Raw genomic sequence first — 24,869 nt, forward strand, 5'->3', positions numbered from 1 at the left:
TTCAACGGTTAATAGCAATTTTGTTGCAACTCTTGTGCCGAACAGTAAAGAAGGTGACTGTTGCTCGGCTGATTCGCCTTGATAGAGATCGATGTTGAAAGGGTAGCCATGAAAGCAAGCTAACACTCAGGCTTTATGGCCAAAACCAGTTGGCTTAGCCATGATACACATTTTGTACCTATATAAGAAATTTACTTGTTTCTGATCATCAAGTTATTTTAAGCTGAGAAACCAAAAACAATTCTATATTGGTAATTAAAGTTGTTTACGTTATGGCTTGAAAAAATCAAGAATACAGGTTTCGGAAAACGCATAAAGAATGAAATAATGCCTGCAACAATAGCCTGCAATAATGCCGCCATCTTTTATACAGTGAACTCTTTTCCAAGGTTGAACTTTTTGAAATTCAACCAGCTGTGAAAATACGAGCTATTGCTTTCGAGTCCATATAATAAAATGTTTCCTGAATTTCGTTTTCCTTCGTTCTAAGACGTTTATTACTTTCTTTAATCCTGTCACAATCCAGTCAACCATAACTATTGTGCTACATAGGCATAAAATTCTGTCAACTTTATAAAAATTAATAAAAAAAACAAGTTTTTTTAAATGAAAGTAAGGAGCAACATTAAAACTTAAAACGAGCAGAAATTACTCCGTATACTAAAGGGGCTTTTCCTCCTCAACGCCTCACTCTTTACGCTAAAGTTTGACTCTTTCTCTTCACTCTATTTTTAAAACAGTAAGAAACTTTAGCGTAAAGAGCGGGGCGTTGAGGAGGAAAAGCCCCTTTCATATACGGAGTAATTTCTGTTCGTTTCAAGTTTTAATGTTGCTCCTTACTTTCATTTAAAAAAAAACTTTTTTTTTTATTTAGTTTCTGGACGTTTTTGAATTAATGTATGTTTTGTTCTTGGCTCTCCGCACATAAATAATTAAAACGAAATTTGCATATTAATTAATTGCAATAAATCGGAATATTTTGAGAAAAAGGAGCGAGGGAGGAGGCCTATTTGCCATCCAATTTTTGGATTGCTTAAAAAAGCAACTAGAACCTTTAATTTTTTACAAACGTTTTCATTGCTAAAAAATATATGTAACTTGCGAATTAACTTACGTAACGAACTTCTATATTCGTATGTTTTATATTGCGTTTATGAGTGGGTTCAACCGTAGTTGATACCTCGCTCTTTACACTAAAGCTGAAATCTTGTCCCAATTCCTTAAGAATTACCTCTGGATCGCAAAGGCCGTAGAATAAATAGTTGAAATTACTAAAAATACTTTAACGTAAAGAGTGAGGTATAACGAGGAGGTAAACCCTTCATATGCGTAATAATATTTATTCGTTTTAAGTTTTAATGCTGCTCCTTACTTTCAGTAGAAAAAAACTTTTCATATTTTTTTTTCCTTGTTTTTTTTTAAATAATGCTGGAAAATCCTACGCCCCCTTCATTGAAATACTCTTCCCCCATGAGAATTTTCTCCGTAGAAATATCCTCCTAGGTAGCCCCCCCTCTACTCTCCTCCTAAAAAAAAATCCCACTGAAAACGTTTGTACACTTTCCAGTAATCATACTATATGTAAACACAGGTCAAAGTTTGTAACTTGCAGCCCTTCCCACGGGGACTGCAGGGGAGTAAGTCGTCCCTACAGACATAATTATTAGGTTTTTTGACTATGGTGAATAAAATGGCTAACTCGGAATTTTGATCCGGTGACTTTTCGGAAAAAATAAGCGTGGGAGGGGGCCTAGGTGCCCTCCAATTTTTGGTCGCTTAAAAAGGGCACTAGAACTTTTAATTTCCGTTATATGAGCTCTTTCGTGACATTCTAGGACCACTCAGTCGATACGATCACCCCTGGGAAAAAAACAAACAAAAAAAACAAATAAACACGCATCCGTGATCTGTCTTCTGGCAAAAAATGCGAAATTCCACATTTTTGTAGATATGAGCTTGAAACTTCTACAATAAGGTTCTTTGATACGCTGAATCTGATGGTGTGATTTTCGTTAAGATTGTATGACTTTTAGGGGGTATTTCTCCCTATTTTCTAAAATGAGGCAAATATTCTCAGGCTCATAACTTTTGATAGGTATATCTGATCGTGACGAAATTTATATATTTAAAATCAGCAATCAAATGCGATTCTTTTGATGTAATTATCGGTATCAAAATTCAATTTTTTAGAGTTTCGGTTACTATTGAGCCGGGTCGCTCCTTACTACAGCTCGTTACCACGAACTGTTTGATCTGTGTTTGTAGCAAGTGGCTAATAGATAAGTATAGCCTATTAACATAAATGAAAACTTCAATATTAAGCCTGCGTTTCCTTTGTAAGAACTTTGCTGTTCTAATTTAATATTTTTTTGGTACAGTATACAAATCAACATTAGAAAAAAATCCAAAAATATATTGCAATTGCAACAATTTAAAAAGTTTGGTTTCTTGAACAGAGACCATTTTTTTTTATCATGGGAGGGGGTCAAAATAAGACACTTCGTTTTTTTCCACTTTTTAGATTTTTCTGGAAAGAGTCATTCTGGAAAAACTATAATCCGTAAGTATCAGTATTGATATCGAACAATAATCAGCCTTAATTTGAAGCAATCAATCGAGGCAATCAATCTGGAACGCTTAGTATCGTGTACCACATGTTGATTATCATTTTAATACAAATTTGACATAATACGATTTTAATTACCACAAACTGGTTTTTATGGCACTTGGTATTAACCAAGTGATATATAGCAATCGCAAATTCTGTCGGTCTGTCGGTCCCGGTTTTGCTACTGTAAGTACTTCCAGGGAAGCTAAGAAGATGAAACTTTGCAGGCGTATCAGGTACCGGACCAGATTAAATTAGAAATAGTCGTTTTCCTGATTTGACCATCTGGGGGTGGGAGTGGAGGGCCCGTTAATTCAGAAACAATAGAAAAATTTAAGTATTTTTAACTTACGAACGGTTGATCAGATCTTAATGAAATTTGATGATTGGATGGATATCATGTCTCAAAGCTGTTATTTTAAATCCCGACCGGATCTGGTGACATTGGGGGGGGGAGAAGCTGGGAGGGGAAAACCTAAAATCTTGGAAAACACTTAGAGTGGAGGGATCTGGAGGAAACTTGGTGGAAAAAATAAGCATAAGTCCTAGATACATGGTTGACATAACCGGAACGGATCCGCTCTCTTTGGGGCAGTTGGGGGGGGATTAATTCTGGAAAATTAGAAAAAACGAGCTATTTTTAACTTACGAACGGGCGATCAGATCTCAATAAAATTTGATATTTAGAAGGATAGTATGTCTCAAAGCTCTTATTTCAAATCCCTACCGGATCTGGTGACATTGAGGGGGGGAGTTGGGAGGGGGGAAACCTAAAACTTGGAGAACACTTACAGTGGAGGGATCGGGATGAAACTTGGTGGGAAAAATAAGAACGAGTCCTAAATACATGATTGAGATAACCGGAATGGATCCAATCTCTTTGGGGTAGTTGGGGTGGGGGGTTAATTCTGAAAAATTAGAAAAATGAGGTATATTTTAACTTACAAACGGGTAATCAGATCTCAGTGAAATTTGATATTTAGAGGGATATTGTGTCTCAAAGCTCTTGTTTTAAATTCCGACCGGATCTGGTCACATTGGGGGGAGTTTGGGGTGGGAGAGCCTAAAATCATGGAAAACGCCTAGATTGGAGGGATCGGGATGAAACTTAGTCGGAAAAATAATCAGAAGCCTTTGATACGTGAATTACATAATTGGAACGGATCTGCTCTACTAGGGGGGGGGGGGTTAATTCTGAAAAATTAGAAAAAATGACGTATTTTTAACTTACGAAGGAGTGATAGGATCTTCATGAAACTTGATATTTAGAAGAAACTCGTAACTCAGATCTCTTATTTTAAATCTCAAACGGATTCAGCGTCATTGGGGGGGGGGCAGTTGGGGGGGGGGGGTCGGAAATATTAGAAAATACTTAAAGCGGTGAGATGAGGATGAAACTGGATAGGAAGAATAGAAACCTGTCTGAGATACGTGAATGACATAAATCGGACCAGATCTGCTCTCTTTGGTGGAGTTGGGGGGGAGGGTAATTTTGAAAATTGAGGTATTTGTAACTTACGAAAGGGTGACCAGATCTTAATGAAATTTGATATTTAGAAGGATCTCGTGCTTTAAAAGCTCTTATTTTAAACTCCGACCAGATCCTGTGATATTGGGGGGAGTTGGAGGGGGGAACCGGAATTCTTGGAAAACGTGAAAATTGGGGTATTTTTATCTTACGAATAGGTGATCGGATCTTAATGAAATTTGATATTTAGGAGGAATTCATGTCTCAGAGCTCTTATTTCAAATCCTGACCAGATCTTTTGCTATTTGGGGGAGTTGGAGGGGGAAATCTTGGAAAACACTTGGAGTGGAGGAATCGAAATGAAGCTTGGTGGATAGAATAAGCAAATGTCCTTGATACGTGATTGACGTAACCGTACTGGATTTTCTCTCTTTGGGGGAGTTGGAGGAGGGGTTCAGTGATTTGGCGAGTTTGGTGTTTCTGGACGTGCTAGGACGATGAAAATTGGTAGGCGTGTCAAGGAGCTGCACAAATTGACTTGATAAAGTGGTTTTCCCAGATTCGACCATCTGGGGGGCTAAAGGGAGAGGAAAAATTTGAAAAAATTAGGTATTTATAACTTACGAGTGGGTGATCGGATCTTAATGAATTTTGATATTTAGAAGGACATCGTGACTCAGAGCTCTTATTTTAAATCCTAACCGGCATTAAGTCTCTGATTTTCCTTTTTAATCAATTTATTGATTCTTAGAATTTTGTTAGAGCGCCTACCATATGAGCTCTTGGCTCTTAGCTCTTCTTGCCTCGTCACAAGTGCCATGTGAGCTCTTAGCTCTTGTTAAATAGCTAGCTTATAGCCTACATGGTATGATATAGCTTTTTCTACAGCTTTTAAAATCTTATATTACTTTCATCTTTGGCAAACTTTTGTTCAGGCTGGGATTCATGTTCCATGGAAGACAAGAGATTAAAAATCTAGCAGAGAAATATCGGTGAAGCAACATGGCGCACATCAATAAACAAGCATATTTTTTATCAAAATATGGCCAAAATCTGTGTTGTTTTTTTTACTAACTTTTTCTACAAACCATTTCTACAAAAAAAGGAAAATCATAGAAATCTTGGAGTGAAGGATGAGGAGAGGGAGAGCACAAAACCAAAAGGTTATCCTTCTGAATTTGAGCTTTGTAGATTCACTAAAGAATCCGGCCATTTTCCAAAATTAATATAACTGCTTTGACGCCAAATTATGATGATTCAAACTCATATAGCATAAAAAATACTTTTAAAAGAAATCTAGCCATTCAAAGATGTAAGCTGAAACTGCTGGTTAATGAATCTAACTAGTCAACTAAGGATATTTGATGTTTTAAGATAGGGCCTGAGCTTGTGCGTTTTTAGAACTAAAAGAAAATTACACTGAAGCTAGTTTAGCTTCTCTCGTCAAAACGTTCATTTTTTTCGAATAAAAAGAAAGGCATTTCAACAGACTGATTGACAAAGTAAAAGTCTGATTTATGTTTGGCCTGTAAGCATTTCTAAAGATGTTAGCAGGGAAGGTATGTTAATAGAAAGTTAAGCAGTGGAATATTTGAAAAAAATACCCGTCCTGGCTTCTTCTATTCTGGAAAAAGATTGTGTTTTTCATACTGAATTTTACGCTTGATTTTTCTGTAGCTTAGATTATGTAACTTCTAAGTCAAACGGTAATTGTCTTCAAACAGAGAGATTATCTCTCTATTTTGTGAACTCCCCCTTTTCAGATGGTAGTTCTAAGCTTTAGTGAAGACTTAAAAAATCGTTTGTTCCTTAGTGTCAGTACATTTCAGAAACATATTTGCTAATAATAAGTCTTTCAACTTTCATAATTTTCTTGCTCACTCGCTATTTTACTAAGATTGAAATTTGAGTTCAAGTCTACCTTTTGATTTGTCAACTGATTTTTTTTCCAGTCTTCGTTTTGAATGAAGCAATGGAGGGTCAATTATTTGTGTGTGTGGAATGTCAGCGTCTGCCATTGATTAACTGCAAATAAAATCCAGCTGTTTAGAACTGTTGTGGTAAAAAAAAATTTAAATTTTTTCAGCTAGTAAAATTACTTTTTCTACGCTCTTTTGTCAAACAGTTCGTGGTAACGAACTGTAGTAAGGAGCGAGCCGGCTCAATAGTAGTCGAAACTCTAAAAAACAGAATTTTGACACCAATATATACATCAAATGAATAACATTTTTCTGTTGATTTTAAATATGCGAGTTCCATCAAATTTATTCTTACGCATCAAAAGTTAAGAGCCTGAGAAAATTTGCCTTTTCAAAAAAGGGGGAAACACCCCCTTAAAGTCATAGAATCTTGAAAATCACACCAACAGGTTCAGAGCAGAGAACCCTACTGTAGAAGTTCCAAGCTCCTATCTGCAAAAAATGTGGAATTTTGCATCTTTTGCCAGAAGAAAGATCACGGATGCGTGTTTATTTGTTTATCTGTTTTTTTTTTTTCAGGGGTGATCATATCAATACAGTGGTCCTACAATACCGTCAGAGGGATCATTCTAACGGAAATTAAAAGTTCTAGTGGGACTGCAGGGGAGTAAGTCGTCCCTAAAGACATAGTTATTAGGTTTTTTGACTATGCTGAATAAAATGGCTATCTCAGAATTTTGATCCGGTGACTTTTGGGAAAAATGAGCGTGGGAGGGGGCCTAGGTGCCCTCCAAATTTTTTGGTCAATAAAATGAAAAGTTCTAGTGGCCTTTTTAAGTGACCAAAAAAATTAGAGGACAACTAGGCCCCCTTCCCCACCCCTTTTTTCTCAAAACCATCCGATCAAAACTTTGAGAAAGCTATTTAGCAAAAAAAGTAAAATTAATATGCAAATTTGGTTATAATATAAGTTGAGCCAAAATCAAAACCTGCATTATTTCAAAAACGTTCAGAAATCAAATAAAAAAAAAATTCAAATGAAAGTAAGGAGCGACATTAAAATTAAAACGAACAGAAATAATTCCATATATGGAAGGGCTTCCCCTTCCTCAATGCCCCGCTCTTTACGCTAAAGTTTGACTCTCTCTCACAGCTGTACTTTTTAAAACAATAAAACACTTTAGCGCAAAGAGCGGGGCGTTGAGGAGGGGATAGCCCTTTCATATACGGAATAATTTCGTTTTTTTAAGTTTTAACGTCGCTCATTACTTTCAGTTAAAAAAACTTGTCTCTTTAATTTAATCTCTTAAAGAGGTCAGATTTGCTCTAACTGGGAAAAATATGTAAGGGATTTATATCATTGAAATAAAATAAAACGTAATTAAATTTCTTATCTAACTGTATAGTCAAAGAACATACCAGAAAATCTTCATCCATCAGGTTTGAAACCTTGACAGCTTAGCAAATAAATAGCTTACCAAAATGCATGCAATTAGTCAGATTGTACACAAAGAAAACGTCCACCTAGAATCTGGAAACCCAGAGTCCAGAAATTCCGGTAGGTGAGAATCTGCTGTTAGTTAACCTAGTCTAATCAAAAAGGATCTATTCAACAAACCAATAATTCGAACAAGAAAGTACTGGGCATCCTTAAAGCCTATTTACTAAATAGTTTTGGTTGATGAGTCAAATAGTAGTCCTGCTTTCGACCATAAGCTTTATGAACTGCTTAAATCCAAATATAGTTTTCTTTCGTTTTTTTGTTAGAAAAACGACAAGCCTTGTAAGTTTTTGCTCCTGGAAATGACCATATTTCACTAAGCTTTTTTCACTGAAAGATGAAGATTTTTCAAAACGGCCATTAAATAGTCTTATATTTCATGCAGTGTATAGTGCAGCGCAACTGCAACTTGATAAACTTTGAGACCTTGAAGCTTAGCCATATTGAACCTTAATAATATAATAATTTTCGAATAATCCATTTGAAACTAAATGCTTCTTGAAAAAATTTAGTTCAAAAATTTTCTTGCCATTTAGGAAAATCCTCATATTAATCCTTTCACTCTTATGGCACACTTACTCAATCCATAAAGTCATTCGTTAAAAAAGAAAAAAACACGTTTGGCACATGTATTTGTGCCTAAAAGTCTAAAGTCTAAAAGTCTAAAAGTCAGATAAAAATTCTAGAAGAGAAAAGAATGCATGTGTTTTCAGGACAATTACTTATTCAACAATGAATTTAAATACTTCTTGCTGCAGATAATAAAGTTAAAACTATGATAATGTCTGTTTAAATCATAACATGATTCAGCTGTACTTTAAATTGAAAATATAGGGAATCAGTCGGCATAATTTTGTTCAGTCGGCATGCAGATAGGCAGGGTCTGCGAGTAAAACTTCCAAGTGGAAAGTTGAATTATTTTACACAGCATGTAATTCAAAGCCTACCAAAATCTCATAAAAACGCCATGTATCTGAACTAAAGGTAATTTAGCAATGCCAAGCAGGAATATGTAAAAATCAAATACTTAGAAAAACATTGTGTAAGGATCCTGTATTCAAAAAGAATAGGGCACCATGGGTGATAACAGGTGGTAGCGCTGTCTGTCTGGAGCCAAACAAAAAGATGGCTCCCCAAATTGGATAGGAAGGTGTCACAAGAAAAGATTTAAAGGTAACGGTAATAACAAGAGGTGACTAAGAGGCAATTTTTGAATGGACCAAGTTAGAGGAAGAGTGTGTTCAGCTGTGTTGCCGTCAGGTAGCTTGGTGATGCAGTGAGCTGTTAGTTGCATTAGTAGGAATGTAGATTGGACCATTAGGCCATTTTTGGTATAAGATTGGAGTTAAGACTCTTTGTAGTTGTTTATTCAGACATAATTTTTCGTGGACGGCCATAGAGCAGATCAATGGGGTCGTATAAAAAGATCAAAGAAGCTTTTTTGGTTAGTGTGACTGGTATTCAAGGGTAATCCAGCTTTGAAAACTACATGGCATGGCATAGAAGCAATAGAAAGAATTTTGAATAATAAATGTGTGCCCTATATTTTAGATTTCTATCTTAAATAGTTGCAAATATTTTTGTCAAATTCTTTTCTAAGAACCAAAATTTGCCAAGTTCGACATTTAGAAAAAATCGTTAGAAAAAAATTATTCTTAGAAAAAGTCTAGAAGTCAGTGTTTATTTTAAAGCGACTGTGCATAGCTTCATTAAAAACATACAAAAAAACCTCAACCATAGGAGCTGTATTTAATTCTAAAGCACGTAAAGCCAACCCAAAGTCTGTTTAAAGCAACTTAGAATCAATTTTTGCATATATGCAATATTATTAAACTTTAAAAATTTGCAAAACCAATGTGTAATAAAATTACAAATTACTGTTCCAGAAACAAAACTTTTTTTTTTAGCAAGATTTGACGCTTAGTGTTGTTAGTAAAATAAAAAAAAATAAAAATTATTACGTTTTTTTTAGATTAATCTATTGTATCCTATTATGAAACTTAACACCAAGATATGTACTGAATTTCCTCACGTCGAAAATAAAAATCATCAACACTTTAAATCAAAACTGGAATAAAAAAATATGAGTATATTTTTCTATTAATACATTTACAAAAACATCGATGATGAAAAATATATTTGTCATCTAATCTTCGTCACTCCTTTTCTATCTTGACTGTTTTGATCGTCATTAACTTTAGTTAAAGGGAATAACAGGATAAAGCTTATTGAATTCAATCTAACTACCGTGCTTTATGGGGACAGTAAACTAACTTTACACAAACCAGCCTTTAACCACCAACATTAATAAATATAGTAATTTTCGCTTATAAAAATGAATTCTGTTTGATAACTTTCTGTGCTGTAAAATAAAATGTAATTTTTTAGCCAAATAAAGACCTTGTTAAATTTAGCTGCGCCCCCAGAAAATTGATTAAGATAAGATTAATCTGTGTAATAAAGTGTGCTAAAATTTTCACGTCTTTTTAAGAAATTGCACTATTGTAAACTTATTATTACAGAGAAGAAGAGAGTTTAATAGTGAAAAAAAAATGCTGTGGCTTAAAAACTACATTACTGGTTTAATATCTCTTACAAAAGAACCAACCAGGTTCTAAAACTAAGGAGTTACTTATCGTTCCCAAAACTACATTTGCTTGGCTGTCTAGATTTGCCACTCAGCATTAGTTAACCCGAAGCATTAGTCGACCCTGTTTTAGAGGTGGGCTACACATTTCTCCAAAATTGAGGAGTAATGGGATTGGCTTACGAAAATACATCACAAAATGTGCCAATAGATTTCATGCACACTTTTTAACAGTGAAATATAGGAGAGGGATCTCTTTTTATTCGTTATTTTAATCTAAAACACAGTGAGAACTTTAAGACACTATAATTAGAAACTTATAGCTACTGTAACTATCTTGGAATTTCTAAAATAACTAAAATTGATTGCAATAGGTCTTATGAAAACTCCCTTATTAAGTCTAGCCGGCTCTACAAGTCATCTCTACACTGCCTAACACTCTTCTAACCCGTCATCTAATTGATAAGTCGAAAACCACAGGCCTAGAATCGGTTTTTTTCAGTGTTAGAAATTCATTGTTAACTCTTATTATGGGTGATTTTTTCCTCTTAAAGGCTGAAAAGGCTGGCTTTCGTCGTTTTTTCTTCCAAGAGCTTGTTGTCTTAGAATTCAAAAATGATGGTAGGGAAGGGTTGCGAAGCTTATGCAACAAATTTCCAAATAAGGGAACAGGGATTTCGTGATCTTATTCAGCAGATGTGACAGAAGAGTAGCTTTCGGATAATGATCCCAAGCTTAGTGCTATATTGTTTATGTCTTCTATTCCGCTGTGCTTTATCTTTTGAGTTGTTGTAAGCTGTGGTTTTCGTGTCATCCAGTTTTTATAGGTTACTGTGCGGTTAACTGGAGAAGTAAATCGATATATTTGACCTCTTATCGGAAAACGCAGCACACCAAAACGTTGAGGAGCAATAGGAATCCTTGTAGCTGTAAAAGAAAATCTAAGATAGTTTGATTTTTTGAAATACAAACAATCCTATCTTTGGCTCTAGTTTAGATTAGTCTAAAGCTTGGGCGCGTTTAGAGCTCTCAAAAATTTCTTTTATAAAATACAAAAAAGACAACGAAATATTGTTCTATGCACTTCTAGACAGCTTTAGTATTGGGCTTTCAAACCCACCTGACAAGGATCTTAAAATGGTAATAATGAGATACCAAAAACCCTTATGAATATGATTGTACTAGAGTTTCATGCACCAGCGTTGCCAACGCGGTACAATTGTATTGTTTTGGTACAATTCAGCGGTCCATGGACAAAGAGGTAAATTAAAAAAAAAAAATGGAGATTTTGCAAATTTTTCTGCACATTTTGGTTTCATTTACTCCTTTCTCGCTTGGATATCAGTTCAAGTTTATTGTTTATCAGTTTTTTTCTTTAAGAAAAGTTTTTAACCTGCTGTTCAGATGTAATAAGTTATCGTCTTGCAGTACAATTTTAGTCCGTAAACTCGTATAGTCAAACAGTTCGTGGTAACGAACTGTAGTAAGGAGCGACCCGACTCAATAGTAACCGAAACTCTAAAAAAAGGAATTTTAATACCAATAGTTACATCAAAAACATCGCATTTTAATGCTGATTTTAAATATATAACTTTCATCAAGACTAGTTTTACCTATCAAAAGTTACGAGCCTGAGAAAATTTGCCTCATATCATAAAATAGGGGAAACCACCCCTAAAATTCATACAATCTTGACGAAAATCACACCATCAGATTCAGCGTATCAGAGAACCTTATTATATAAGTTTCAAGCTCCTATCTAAAAAAATGTGGAATTTCGCATTTTTTGCCAGAAGACAAATCACAGATGCGTGTTTATTTGGTTTTTTGTTTTTTTGTTCGTTTTTTTTTTTTCCAGGGGTGATCGTATCGACCCAGTGGTTCTAGAATGTTGCGAGAGGGCTCACTCTAACGGAAATTAAAAGTTCTAGTGCCCTTTTTAAGTGACCAAAAAAATCGGAGGACACCTAGGCCCCTCCCACGCTCATGTTTTCCCTAAAGGTCACCGGATAAAAATTCTGAGATAGCCATTTTATTCACCATAGTCGAAAAACCTAATAACTATGTCTTTGGGGACGACTTACACCCCCGCAGTCCCAGTGGGAGGGGTTGCATGTTACAAACTTTGACCTGTGTTTACATGTAGTAATGGTTACTGGGAAGTGTACGGACGTTTTCAGGGAGATGTTTTTGGTTTGGGAGGGAGAGTCGAGGTGGGTGGGGGGTTACGTGGGAGAAATTTTCCATGGAAAAACTTGGGGAAGAGACTTTCAATGAAGGGGGCGCAGGATTTTTTAGCATTATTTAAAAAAAAATGACAAAATAAATATGAGAAGTTTTTTCTACTGAAAGTGAGAAGATTATTGCGCATATGAGGGGTTTACCTCCTCGTAATACCTCGCTCTTTACGCTAAAGTATTTTTAGTAATTTCAACTATTTATACTACGGCCTTTGTGATTCAAAGGTCATTCTTAAGGAATTGGGACAGAATTTAAGCTTTAGTGTAAAGAGCGAGGTATCGACGAGGGGTGAACTCCCTCATATACGCAAAGAAGTTCGTTACGTAAGTTAATTCGTAAATTACGTCTAATTTTTACTAATGAGAATGTTCGTAAAAAAAATTAAAAGTTCTAGTTGCCTTTTTAAGTAATCAAAAACTGGAGGGTAACTAGGCTTCCTCCCTCTCTCTTTTTTCTCAAAATCTTCCGATTAAAACTATGAGAAAGCCATTTAGCCAAAAAAAATAATATACAAATTTCGTTTTAATTATTTATGTGCGGAGAGCCAAGATCAAAACATGCATTAATTAAAAAACGTCCAGAAATTAAATAAAAAAACAAGTTTTTTTTAATGAAAGTAAGGAGCGACATTAAAACTTAAAACGAACAGAAATTACTCCGTATATGAAAGGGGCTTTTTCTCCTCAACGCGCCGCTCTTTACGCTAAAGTTTTTTACTGTTTTAAGAAGTAGAGTTAAGAGAGAGAGTCAAACTTACTTCGAAATTTCCATTTTTTTTTAGTAACAAACGTACTTCGTATATCAAAGGGGCTGCTTCCTCATCAACGTCCCGCTCTTTACGCTAAAGTTTGACTCTTTCTCTTAACTCTATTTTTTTAAACAGCAAAAAAACTTTAGCGTAAAGAGCGGGGCGTTGAGGAGGGAAAGCCCCTTTCATATACGGAGTAATTTCTGTTCGTTTTAAGTTTTAATGTTGCTCTTTACTTTCATTAAAAAAAGCTTGTTATTTTTATTTAATTTACTTAAAGCGTTGACAACCCTGTAAACCATTTTTAATCAGAGAGGAGAAGGCTGGACATATTTCATAAATGATTTCTGATTGGGCGAGGGAAAGGATTTGCAAGAAAATGCCAGAAAAATATCACGTTATCCTAAATTTGGCCAATTTTTTTTACTTTTGAGTATATTTAGTCTTCTAAAGGGACAGAGCTATACCCTGTCTAGCGTAATTTGCCATCCATCTTGCACATTATCTTATCTGAAGAAAATGGATTGTATATTTATTTACTGTGTTTGAGCCAAAAATCCAGTTTAATGCCATGTATACATTTTCTGGATCCTCAGAATTTTGCATTAGGATTCTTATAAGAATCCCGAGGAATGTGGAAATGTCTAACTGACTTTAAACTGAATTTTTGGTAGCTCTTACTTTTGGTAGACTATTGTATTTTTCTTTATATCTAATCTTCTAAAATGAAGGTGTTGTACCCGGTAAAGCATAATTTGTCTCGCACGCTATTTAACTGCCAAAAATCGGGGTATTTCTATACTTTGTAAAGCCAAAAAATTAAAAGTAAAAAATTCCGAAATCTAACTTTTTGGCGGATACGACAGTATGCAACATAGACGATGGATAGTCGGAATCCATGGTTATCTTTGTTGTTTCATTTACCATAAATTAATACTTTGTAACACAACTACCTATAGAAAGCAGATTGTCTCCCCAAACGCGCCTATACTTTTCCTTAACACACCCAATGAAAATTTTAAGATATGCTTTGTTCAGCGAATTTGAAAAGTCTGGAAATTATTTGTTTGGGGATAGCATCCTCCGCCATAGCCCTCAGGACGAGGGTTGTAAATTAAGCCCAGGGGTATATAAGGTTTCTATAGGAATGGTGGTTGTACAAACTTTGAAAGGGGCTCATTCAATTTGAAATTGAAAGTTTTACTCACCTTTTTAATAGTTGAAAATTCTTGTAGGACAACCAGCCCCCTCCTCCCACGCCCATAATTTTCCCAAACACATAAAATAACAATTTTGAGCTAGATATTTTGTTCAGCGTAGTTGAAAGGTCCATTAATTATCTCTTTGACGATGACATCCCCCTCGAAGCAACAGGGGCATACAAGGTTTTTAATGGAAAATGATGGTCGTATAAGCTTCGAAACTGGCTCACACGATTAGAAACTGAAATTTACAATCGGAAATTGAGTGATTAAAGGGAGACAGCAATTATTGTTCAACGTTCTTGAAGAGTCCACTAATTAGGTCTTTGAGGATGAGCCCCCCCCTACAAACACACACAGCCTTCATGGCAAGGGTTGTAAGTCAAGCCCGGGGGGGTATATAAAGGTTTTATGAAAATAGTGAGAGTGTAAAATTGGGGGGGAGCACTGGATTGGAAATGAGACGCTCTAGTGGCGTTTTTAAGAGTCAAAGTGATCGGAGGGCAACTAGCTTCCCCCCCTTAATTCCTCTATTCTTAAAACGCACCCGATAGAAATTTCGAGGTAGTCATTTTATTCAAATAGTCTCAAGATCATACGACAAGGCCTTCTAGGTTAAAACAACCACTCAAAGCCTGGGGGCAAGTCTTCTAAGCTATGTCCCGGGGGGATAAAAGAGTTTTATGGAAGGGTGGCTTCATAAGCTTTAGAGGAGACTCTTTTAATTGCAAATTGCAAGTTCTGGTTCATTTTTAAGAGTCAAAAGTTAAGAAGGAATGATCCCCCCTGACACCCTTTTTTTTGCCCAAGCAGATCTGATCAAAACAGTGAAATGACCAACTTGTTTAAAAAAGTTCAAAGTACTCATAAAAGTACCTCCAGAGTTAAAACAACCCATAAGATCCCTGGGGCAGAGTCTGTAAGTTATGCCCTGGGGGTATATAAGGTTCTCACGGAACGAGTGGTCTTATAAACTTCAGTTTGGGCATTTGAATGGAAATTGGAAGTTATAGTGAGTAGTAATTAGTCAACAATGGCTGTCACAGCCCTATCCCAGTGTGCTATTGGAATTCCTAACGCCTCGTATCCCCTCAATTTGTACTGGTGCAGCCATAGGGGTATACCTGAAGCCAAAAGAAGTTACCAATCCGTCACATCTGGTATTGCCATTGAGATACCAGTTTTCTGGATACAATGCATTCGATTGCCAAATCTTTTTCCTATATGGGGAGCATTGCCCCAGATCTTGATATAAAGAAAGAAAACTGGTCTAAGCTATTATCCTTACTTGATGTAAAATTAAAGTGAGAATATGTCAAATAAAAGAAATTTTGACATGGATTCATCATTGCCATTATTTCGTTCAATGATGGCATCTGACGGTAAACTATTATTGATCCTATTACGTTCATCGATGCTTTGCTTTTTTTTTGTGATATTATCTACCAATGACCGTTTTATTTTGCCAGCAATTTCACTTTCTATTACCAAATTATTTTTACACAGCTAACAGTTCTGGCACCGAGATGAGATGTGACTTATGACGTATGTGCGGCAGTACACCAGTCTTCTCTGGTGTACTCCAGAGTACCTCTAAAATGGTGTACTGGTGTACCTCTAAAATGAGACAAAGATGGCGATAGGGTTTATCGACAGGTAAAGTATTTCTGAACCCATTCCTATCTTGTCCCCAATCCCTTCCTTTACCTCCCGGTATGAAAAAACCTTTTTTCCCTTCATTACTGATAAAATAAACCACTACTGTTTCTCTTTCTTTTTTGTTGGTACTGTCGATACCAAAGTTTTAATTTTGTTTGATTCGTTTGTCGCCCCTTTTTTAAATTTTCTCTCTTAAATATTTTTAACGTATGTCCTATGTCACTCCTTTTTAGTTTTTACCTTTTCAGCTTACTAACATTTTGCCACTTAATATTCTTGACTAATGAATGATTTTACCATTCTGATATTTTAGTTTTTGGCACTTTTTGCCAGTTTTTTAGTTGTTTCTTTACTTATGATTTTTTTTTTTGGTTTTATTACTTCGAATTGCAAATCGGCCCTTCGGGGTCTGTGAGTGACATTTTTGAAATACAAATCTTATCTTACGCTATGAATAAGAAGTTGACCCTCGTTGTCAACTATTACTTTTGGACATGAATTATGTTTAAGCCCAATCTGACAATCCTCACATACATTTCCGAGGGTGTCACCATTATCGTTTGTTTAGTAGTATAGATATTTGTCTTTTTAAGCATTCAATGGAATGATAATTCTATCATGTGCACACACTTTCTTCATATATTTCATCTTCAATTTTTAATCATTACTATTATTCTGTTCAATGATGGTATCTGTTTGTAAACTATTAATGACATTATTAACGTACACCGATGCTTTGCTTATTGTTAAATTTTTATTCATTTCCTTGATGATACTATCTGCCAATGCCCGTTTTTCGCCAGTTATTTGACTGTTTATTACCGCATTATTTTTTACACAGGTAACAGTTCCGACACTTCGACAAGATATGGTTTATGATATTGGTAGAAGAGTACGCTTTTCTTTTTTTTACCTTCCCTTGGATGCTAATTACCTGAAAGATAGCGATAATATTTATCAACAGGCAACGTGTTACCCGCGCAGTGAGCAAGAAGTCGACTATCGTCCTCATCAACAATTACTTTTAAGCTTGTATTAAATAAAAAAAACAAGTTGTTTTAACTGCAAGTAAGGAGCGACATTAAAACTCAAAACGAACAGAAATTACTTCGTATATGAAAGAGGCTGCTTCCTCATCAACACCCCGCTCTTTACGCTAAAGTTTGACTCTGTCTTTCAATTCTTCTTTTTAAAACAGTAAAAAACTTTAGCGTAAAGAGCGGGGCGTTGATGAGGAAGCAGCCTCTTTCATATACGAAGTAATTTCTGTTCGTTTTGAGTTTTAATGTCGCTCCTTACTTGCAGTTAAAAAAACTTGTTTTTTTTTATTTAATTTCTGAACGTTTTTGAATCAATGCATGTTTTGATTTTGGCTCTCCGCAGAGGAATAATTAAAACGAAATTTGCATTTTTTTTTGTGTGGCTAAATGGCTTTCTCATAATTTTGATCGAATGATTTTGAGAAAAAAAGAGCGGGGGAGGAAGCCTAGTTGCCCTCCGATTTTTTGGTCAATTAAAAAGGCAACTAGAACTTTTAATTTTTTACGAATATTTTTATTAGTAAAAGATTTACGTAACTTATAAATTAGCTTACGTAAAAAACTTTTGTATTCTCATATTTTTATTACATATTTGAGGGGGTTCGCCCCCTTGTCAGATCCTCGCTCTTTACACTAAAGCTTAAATTTTGTCCCAATTCATTAAGAATGACCCCAGAATCACAAAAGCCGTAGAATAAATAGTTGAAATTACTAAAAATACTTTAACGTAAAGAGCGAGGTATTAGGAGGAGGTGAGCCCCTCAAATGGGTAATAATTTCTGTTTGTTTTAAGTTTTAATGCTGTTCCTTACTTCCAGCTGAAAGAACTTTTTCATATTTATTTTTTCATTGTGTTTTTAAATAATGCTAGTAAATCCTGCGCTCCCTTCATGGAGATTTTCTTCCCCCATGACAAATTATCGATGGAAAGTTCCCCCAGAATATCCCCCTCTTCTCAACCCCTCCCCCAACCGAAAAAATCCTCCTGAAAACGCCTGTACACTTCCCAATAACCATTACTATATGTAAGCATTGGTCAAAGTTTGTAACTTGTTGCCCCTCCCATGGGGACTGTGGGGGAGTAAGTCGTCCCCAAAGACATAGTTATAAGGGTTTTCGACTACGCTGAATAAAATGACTATCTCAGAAATTTGATCCGTTGACTTTGGTAAAATAATTAGCGTGGGAGGGGGCCTAGGTGCCCTCTAATTTTTTTGGTCACTTAAAAAGGGCACTAGAACTTTTCATTTCCGTTAGAATGAGCCCTCTTGCAACATTTTAGGACAACTGGGTCGATACGATCACCCCTGGGAAAAAAAAAAACAAAAAACAAATAAACACGCATCCGTGATCTGCCTTCTGGCAAAAAATACAAAATTCCGCATTTTTGTAGATAGGAGCTTGAAACTTCTACAGTAGGGTTCTCTTATACGCTAAATCTGATGGTGTGATTTTCGTTAAGATTCTAACACTTCTAGGGGGCGTTTCCCCTATTTTCTAAAATAACGCAAATTTTATCAGGCTCGTAACTTTTGATGGGTAAGACTAAACTTGATGAAACTTATATATTTAAAATCAACATTAAAATGCGATTCTTTTGATGTAGGTATTGGTATCAAAATTTCATTTTTTAGAGTTTTGGTTACTATTGAGCCGGGTCGCTCCTTACTACAGTTCGTTACCACGAACTGTTTGATTCTCTTTGAGTAGTACCATCTCTGAAGATTTCATTCTTGCGATTTCAACCTTCATAAGAGCTGAAGTTTTGCGATACTTTAAAGAAATTTAATCTCTCACCGTCATGACAATGAATGCATACAATTAACGAAGTGTTACCACAAGAACTTGTCTCGTAGTTCAAATATTTATATTTATCAGCATTTAATTCTACAATAACATTATCATATTTACACACCTTCTTGAAATATATCATATTCACTTTTTAAATATGATGTAATTGTTTATCCTTAAAGTGCACAGTTAATATTGATCGAAAACATACAATAAACCAATTCTTGTCGATGACCAACCACACAGAGTAGGCTACTACGTTGGTGGCCGCATGAAAAAAAAAATCTGGAAACCTTCTTCACCAAAGATCACATGTCAGTTTAGAACATGAATAAAAAGCTGAAAAATATTTAAGTTAAAAAAATTCTGTTCCATCAACAAAGATTTCAAAGTTAAGAAATAAAATAGATTTCTAAGTTAATAAAATTTTAAGTTCCAAAAAATTCTAAAGTAAAACAAAAAATCCAAGCTCAAGAAAATTACAAGTTCAAAAAGATTGGGGGAGGGGCAGTTGGGAGGGGAGGAAATGTTTAGAGGGGGATTGAGCCCTGAATGGAGACATGGGGATCGAAACTGATGTGCAAGTCTGGTAATGGAAAACCAGTATCGTTGGGACCCTATTCTTTATAGTTTTTGGAACTGAAACAAGTTTTGTTGACTATCAATAGAACCAATGTCTTCGATACCATTAGAGCACAAAAAATCTCTTCTAATTGTATATTAGAATCCATGTATAAATTTGTTTTATTTGACATCTTCCTACTTCAAGCTCACTTCAAGTAATGATAATTGCTTGGACCAGCTTTCTTTCTGTTATGTCAAGACCTTGCGAAATGCTCTCCAGATAAGACAAAATACTCGGCAATCGAATGCATTGTTTTCAGAAAACAATAATCTCAACGGCAAAACCAGACATGAGGGATTGGTGGCTTCTTTTGGCTCCATATATACCCCCGTAGCTGCGCTATTACCATTCGAGATGATACGAGGGGTTAGCAGCTCCATTAGTACACCGAGATAGGGCTGTGACAGCCCCTTTTGACCGACTACTGCTATAGTGTGCTTATTAAGAGTCAAAAGTAATTTGAAGCCCCCTTGACGTGTCTGTTAATTCCCAAAACAGATATCCAATCAAACTTTTGAGACAGCTATTTTCTTCAGCATTTTTAAGGGCCCAGAAATTACGACTTTGGGGATGTCAAACCGCCAGAGCCCTCAGGGTAAGGGGTCTAATTTAGGCAATTTGTTCATTGTTAAAATATTGCAGGTGTTACTGACTTTCCGTAAAGATTATTATTACTTTCCAAAAAGACAAAGGTCATTCAGGTGAGTCTTTCGGAGAATGTGGAAGGGAGTGTTTAACCAAATAAAAACACGCTATGTATTAAAGGGTTTTCAAAAAGCTAATCTCAGAAATAACCTAGTATATTAATTTGAAATTTTCAGGAAATGATAAGGGAGATGACGAATTGGCTAAAAAGATGATATCTGCATGCTACTGCTACTAATACTACTACTACGAATATTACTGCTACTAATACTATCGCCACACCACTACATTTAAAACATTGATGGGAAATATGAACTAAATAAAAATACACTTTATGCTTGCACATATTCAATAGAGCCTATCTCAAGAAATGATTTGGGAATTAAGTTGAAACTTTCAGATAATGCTTAAAGGAGAAGATCAATTGACAAAAGGTAATATGGGCATGCTACTACAAATAACCGCTACCACTACTACATTTACTACTACTACTTCAACTGCTACCTCTATAATAATCACTGTGAAGAATTCCTCTGACTATCCTTTTGGAAAAAAAATCTCATTGCTGTATTTGTGTATGCACAGGTATATGTAGGATGAATATCCCTTGTTGCCCCTAAATTTGAGCTCTATTAGATTCTTCCGCCAATATTTTAATCTATATGGAAAACGCTACTCGTATTAAAAAAATAAAACAAGACTGGCCCTAAATTATCTTATTCCAAAGGATTTAATTTTTATTACTCTCTTTCACTTAGCTTAAAAGAGTTTTATTATTTTTCTCTATAGCCAAAATGAGCTTAAATTTATATAGCTTCTTCCAAAACTTACTTGTGGTAGTTGTAGTTGCAGCGGTTGTCGTAGTTGGAGTCGTTGTCGTAGTTGGCGTAGTAGTCGTGGTTGGTGTTGTTGTTGTAGTCGGTGTTGTTGTTGTAGTCGGTGTTGTTGTTGTTGTCGGTGTGGTGGTAGTTGGTGTAGTCGTCGTTGGTGTTGTTGTCGTAGTTGGTGTCGTTGTAGTCGGGGCTAGAAAAAGAAGAAAGCGATTGTAATAAAGTGTTAGGATATAGAAGGCACCCTTCAGTGCCTAAAACTTCAACCCTGACCAAGAGATAGATAAAACATTAACACAAATACAGTTACACAAATAAAACAATACAAATGAAAAATTAAACACAGCGTAGATACAAAGTATTCAAATCTAAACAAATTTGTTGCTAAGTAATAAAGCATAATTTTCGTTCAGAAATATTTCGTTCTGTGTTGGTTTCCTTTGCATGAAGCTGACACTGAATATTCTATTGGGGCATCTTCGGACATGCAAGAGGCCCTGTGGCACCTGCAGATGCACCGACTGAATCGGGAAGGATCGGGCTTGCGGGGAAGGACATTTTGAAAAATACATTTTTGGGATATTTATTGAAAGAAAACAAAAATTACTCTCCCTTCTTAATTTTAAAGAATGTTTATTTTTGTATCTTGAAAATAAAATTGAAAAAAAAGTATTTCGCCTCACCTACATTCTCAGGAATTTGCCCCCTGGCACATCTGTACGCCTTTGTTACATTGGCCTGCTATTCCACTCAGGAGAATTTACGGCTTACATAATGCGTTTTCACGTTTTTAATGAAAAGGCAAAACTAACTTGGAAACATATTTTATTGGAGAAATAAAGAGATCGGAGATCCCAAAATTTTGAGATTGGAAGTACTGTGTACTAGTCAAACAGAAGTAGATAGTATTACACAAATTTATAATAAAGCCAATTCAAGTTTACAGAATTATAGGCAGCGCAATAGCACTGCCTAAGTAAAGAACGATGTTAGCATAATGTATTATTTTTTTTGACAAGGACACTTCGTACCGAAAGAGTTTTCGTAGAAACTTCAAAAAGAGCGGATTCGATCGGAAATTGAAAGGGCTAGTACCATTTTAATGATTAAAAGTTATTAGAAGGCAGCCAACCCCCTCCCACGCCCATCATTTCCCGAAACACATTGAAATAAAATTTTGAGATAGCCATTTTTTTCAACGTAGTTAAAAAGTCCGAAAATTATATCTTGAGGATGACAACTCCTCCCCCAAGGCCCTCAGGGCAAGGGTTGTCAGTTATGCCCTGGGGGGATCTAAGATTTTTACAGGAAGCATGGTTATATAAACTTCGGAAGGGCTCATTGGATTGCTAATCAGAAGATCTAGTGCTCTTTTAAGAGTCGAAGTAATCAGATCGCAGCTTGTCAACCCCCCCCCCCGCCTACATGTCGTATTTTCCCGGAATGTGTCTAATATAAATTATGAGAGAGCCGTTTTATTCAAAATAGTCCGAAATATCATATAACGAGGTATTTAGGGTTGAAAGAAACCTCCGAAGCCGGGGGCAAGGGTTGTAAGTTATGCTCCGGGGGCATTTATGGTTTTTATGGAAGGGATGATTGTTTAGAATATAGAGGAGGTTCACTAGGTTGAACATTCGAAGTTCTAGTTCCCTTTTAAGATTCAAAAGTTATGGGAGGCAGCTAACCCCTCCCCGACTACCCAGCTATTCACCAAACAAATCTGATTGAAATTGTGAAATAGTAATTTTTTTTCATAATATTCCAAAGAACCTGTAACAACGCCTCTAGGTCGACACAACCCCATGTGCCGTGGGGATAGGTTTTTAAGTCATGCCCTGGGAGCATATAAGGTTTTTATGTAATAAATGGTTGTGTAAACTTCAGGTGATGCTCATGAGATTTGAAATTGGAAGTTATAGTTCCCTATGTAAAAGTAAAAAGTGTTTTGAGAGTAACCTATCCCCGAGAGCCCATTATTTCCCCAAAGATATCTAATAAAATTTGGAGATAGCAATTTTATTTATCGTAGTTTAAGGGTCCGGATTTATGTCTTTGAGTGATACACCTCCGCTCCCACAACAGGGCAAGGTTTTTAAGTTATGCCATGGGGGCAGCTAAGGTTTTTATAGAAAAGATGGTCGTATATACATCAAAGGGGCCTCATTGAACTGGTAATTAGAATTTATAGTCCGGCTTTAAAGAGAAAAAAGGGATCAGAGGGCAGCTAGCCCCCTCCTCCTACACAAAACACACGTCATGTTTTCCCGAAATACGTCTAATGGAAATTTTGAGACAGTCATATTATTCAAATTAGTTCAAAGATCATATAACAAGGCTTTTTAGGTCGATTAAATAAAAAAAAACAAGTTTTTTTTTAACTGAAAGTAAGGAGTGACATTAAACTTCAAAACGAACAGAAATTGTTCCGTATATGAAAAAGGCTGTTCCCTCCTCAAAGCCCCGCTCTTTGCGCTAAAGTGTGACTTTTTCTCTCAAATTTACTTTTTCAAACAGTAAAAAACTTTTGCATAAAGAGCGGGGCGTTGTGGTGGGAACAGCCCCTTTCATATATGGAGCAATTTCTGTTCGTTTTAAGGTTTAATGTCGGTCCTTACTTTCAGTTAAAAAAAACTTGTTTTTTTATTTAATTTCTGAACGTTTTTGAATTAATGCGTGTTTTGATTTTGGCTCACCGCAAATGAATACTTAGAACGAAATTCGCATATTTTTTTGGCTAAATGGCTTTTTCTTAGGTTTGATCGGACGATTTTGAGAAAAAAGAAGTGGGGCAGGATGCATAGTTGCCCTTCAATTTTGGCTACTTAAAAAGGCAACTAGAAATTTTAATTTCTTACGAACCTTTATATTAATAAAAAATATACTTAACTTCCAAATTAACTGTTGTAACGAACTTCTATATTCGTATAATTTTATTACGCATTTGAGGGGGTTTGCCTCCTCTTTAATGCCTTCCTCTTTATCTAAAGCTTAAATTTTGTCCCAATTTTTTAAGAATGACCCCTGAATCACAAAGGCCGTAGAAGAAATAGTTGAAATTACCAAATATACTTTAGCGTAAAGAGCAGGTATTTAGGAGGAGATGAACCCCTCATATGAGGGGTAATTTCCGTTCGTTTCGTTTTAATGCTGCTCCAAACTTTCAGTTGAAAAAACTTTTTTATATTTATCTTTTCATTGTTTTTTGTTTTAAAAAATATTAGAAAATCCTGCGCCCCTTTCATGGAAATTCTTTCCTCCCATGGAAAGTTTCTCCACGGAAAGATCCTCCCATGTAACCCATTCCCCTCAACCCCCTCCCTATCCATGAAAACAATTCCCCTGAAAATGTCTGTACACTTCCCAATAACCATTACTATATGTAAACACTGGTCAAAGTTTGTAACTTGTAGCCCATTCTCCGGGGACTGTGAGGGAGTAAGCCCTCCCCAAATACATAGCTGTTAGGTTCTCGACTATGTTGAACAAAATGGCTATCTCAGAATTTTGACTTGTTGACTTTGGGAAAAAAATGAGCGTGGGAGGGGGTCTAGGTGCCCTCCAATATTTTTGGTCACTGAAAAAAGGCACTAGAACGTTTAATTTCCGTTAGAATGAGCCCTCTCTAAACATTCTAGGACCACTGGGTCGATATGATCACCCCTGGGGAAAAGAAAAAAAAAAACACGCACCCGTGATCGGTCTTCTGGCAAAAAAATATGAAATTCCACATTTTTGAAGATAGGAGCTTGAAAATTGTAAATCACAGTTCTCTGATACGCTGAATGCGATGGTGTGGTTTTCGTTAAGATTCTATGACTTTTAGTGGGTATTTTGCCCTATTTTCCAAAATAAGGCAAATTTTCTCAGGCTCGTAACTCCTGACAAGTAAGATTAAATTTGATGAAACTTATATATTTTAAATCAGCATAAAAATCTGATAGTTTTGATGTATCTATTAGCATAAAAATCCCATTTTTTAAGGTTACGTTTACTATTGAGCCG

At 35.7% G+C, this 24,869-nt stretch overlaps 1 protein-coding gene across 5 annotated transcripts in view; it reads right to left on the bottom strand.

The window, feature by feature from the left end:
• Window positions 1–9,163: 9,163 nt before the first annotated feature.
• Window positions 9,164–24,869, bottom strand: part of LOC136027011 (hepatitis A virus cellular receptor 1-like) — a 64,049-nt gene continuing 48,343 nt past the window's right edge. For 3 of the 5 annotated variants that reach the window (XM_065703908.1, XM_065703907.1, XM_065703906.1), the window contains 2 exons: window positions 20,866–21,057; window positions 9,164–11,010 (listed from right to left, as the gene is read on the bottom strand). In XM_065703908.1, the coding sequence (XP_065559980.1) occupies window positions 10,769–11,010; window positions 20,866–21,057 (434 nt within the window). In that variant the 3' untranslated portion in view covers window positions 9,164–10,768. The remainder of the gene's footprint in view (window positions 11,011–20,865; window positions 21,058–24,869) is intronic. The other 2 variants (XM_065703910.1, XM_065703909.1) reach the window with 1 other exon arrangement.

The sequence above is a fragment of the Artemia franciscana genome, chromosome 5 (assembly GCF_032884065.1).
Source record: "Artemia franciscana chromosome 5, ASM3288406v1, whole genome shotgun sequence".
Lineage (NCBI taxonomy): Eukaryota > Metazoa > Arthropoda > Branchiopoda > Anostraca > Artemiidae > Artemia > Artemia franciscana.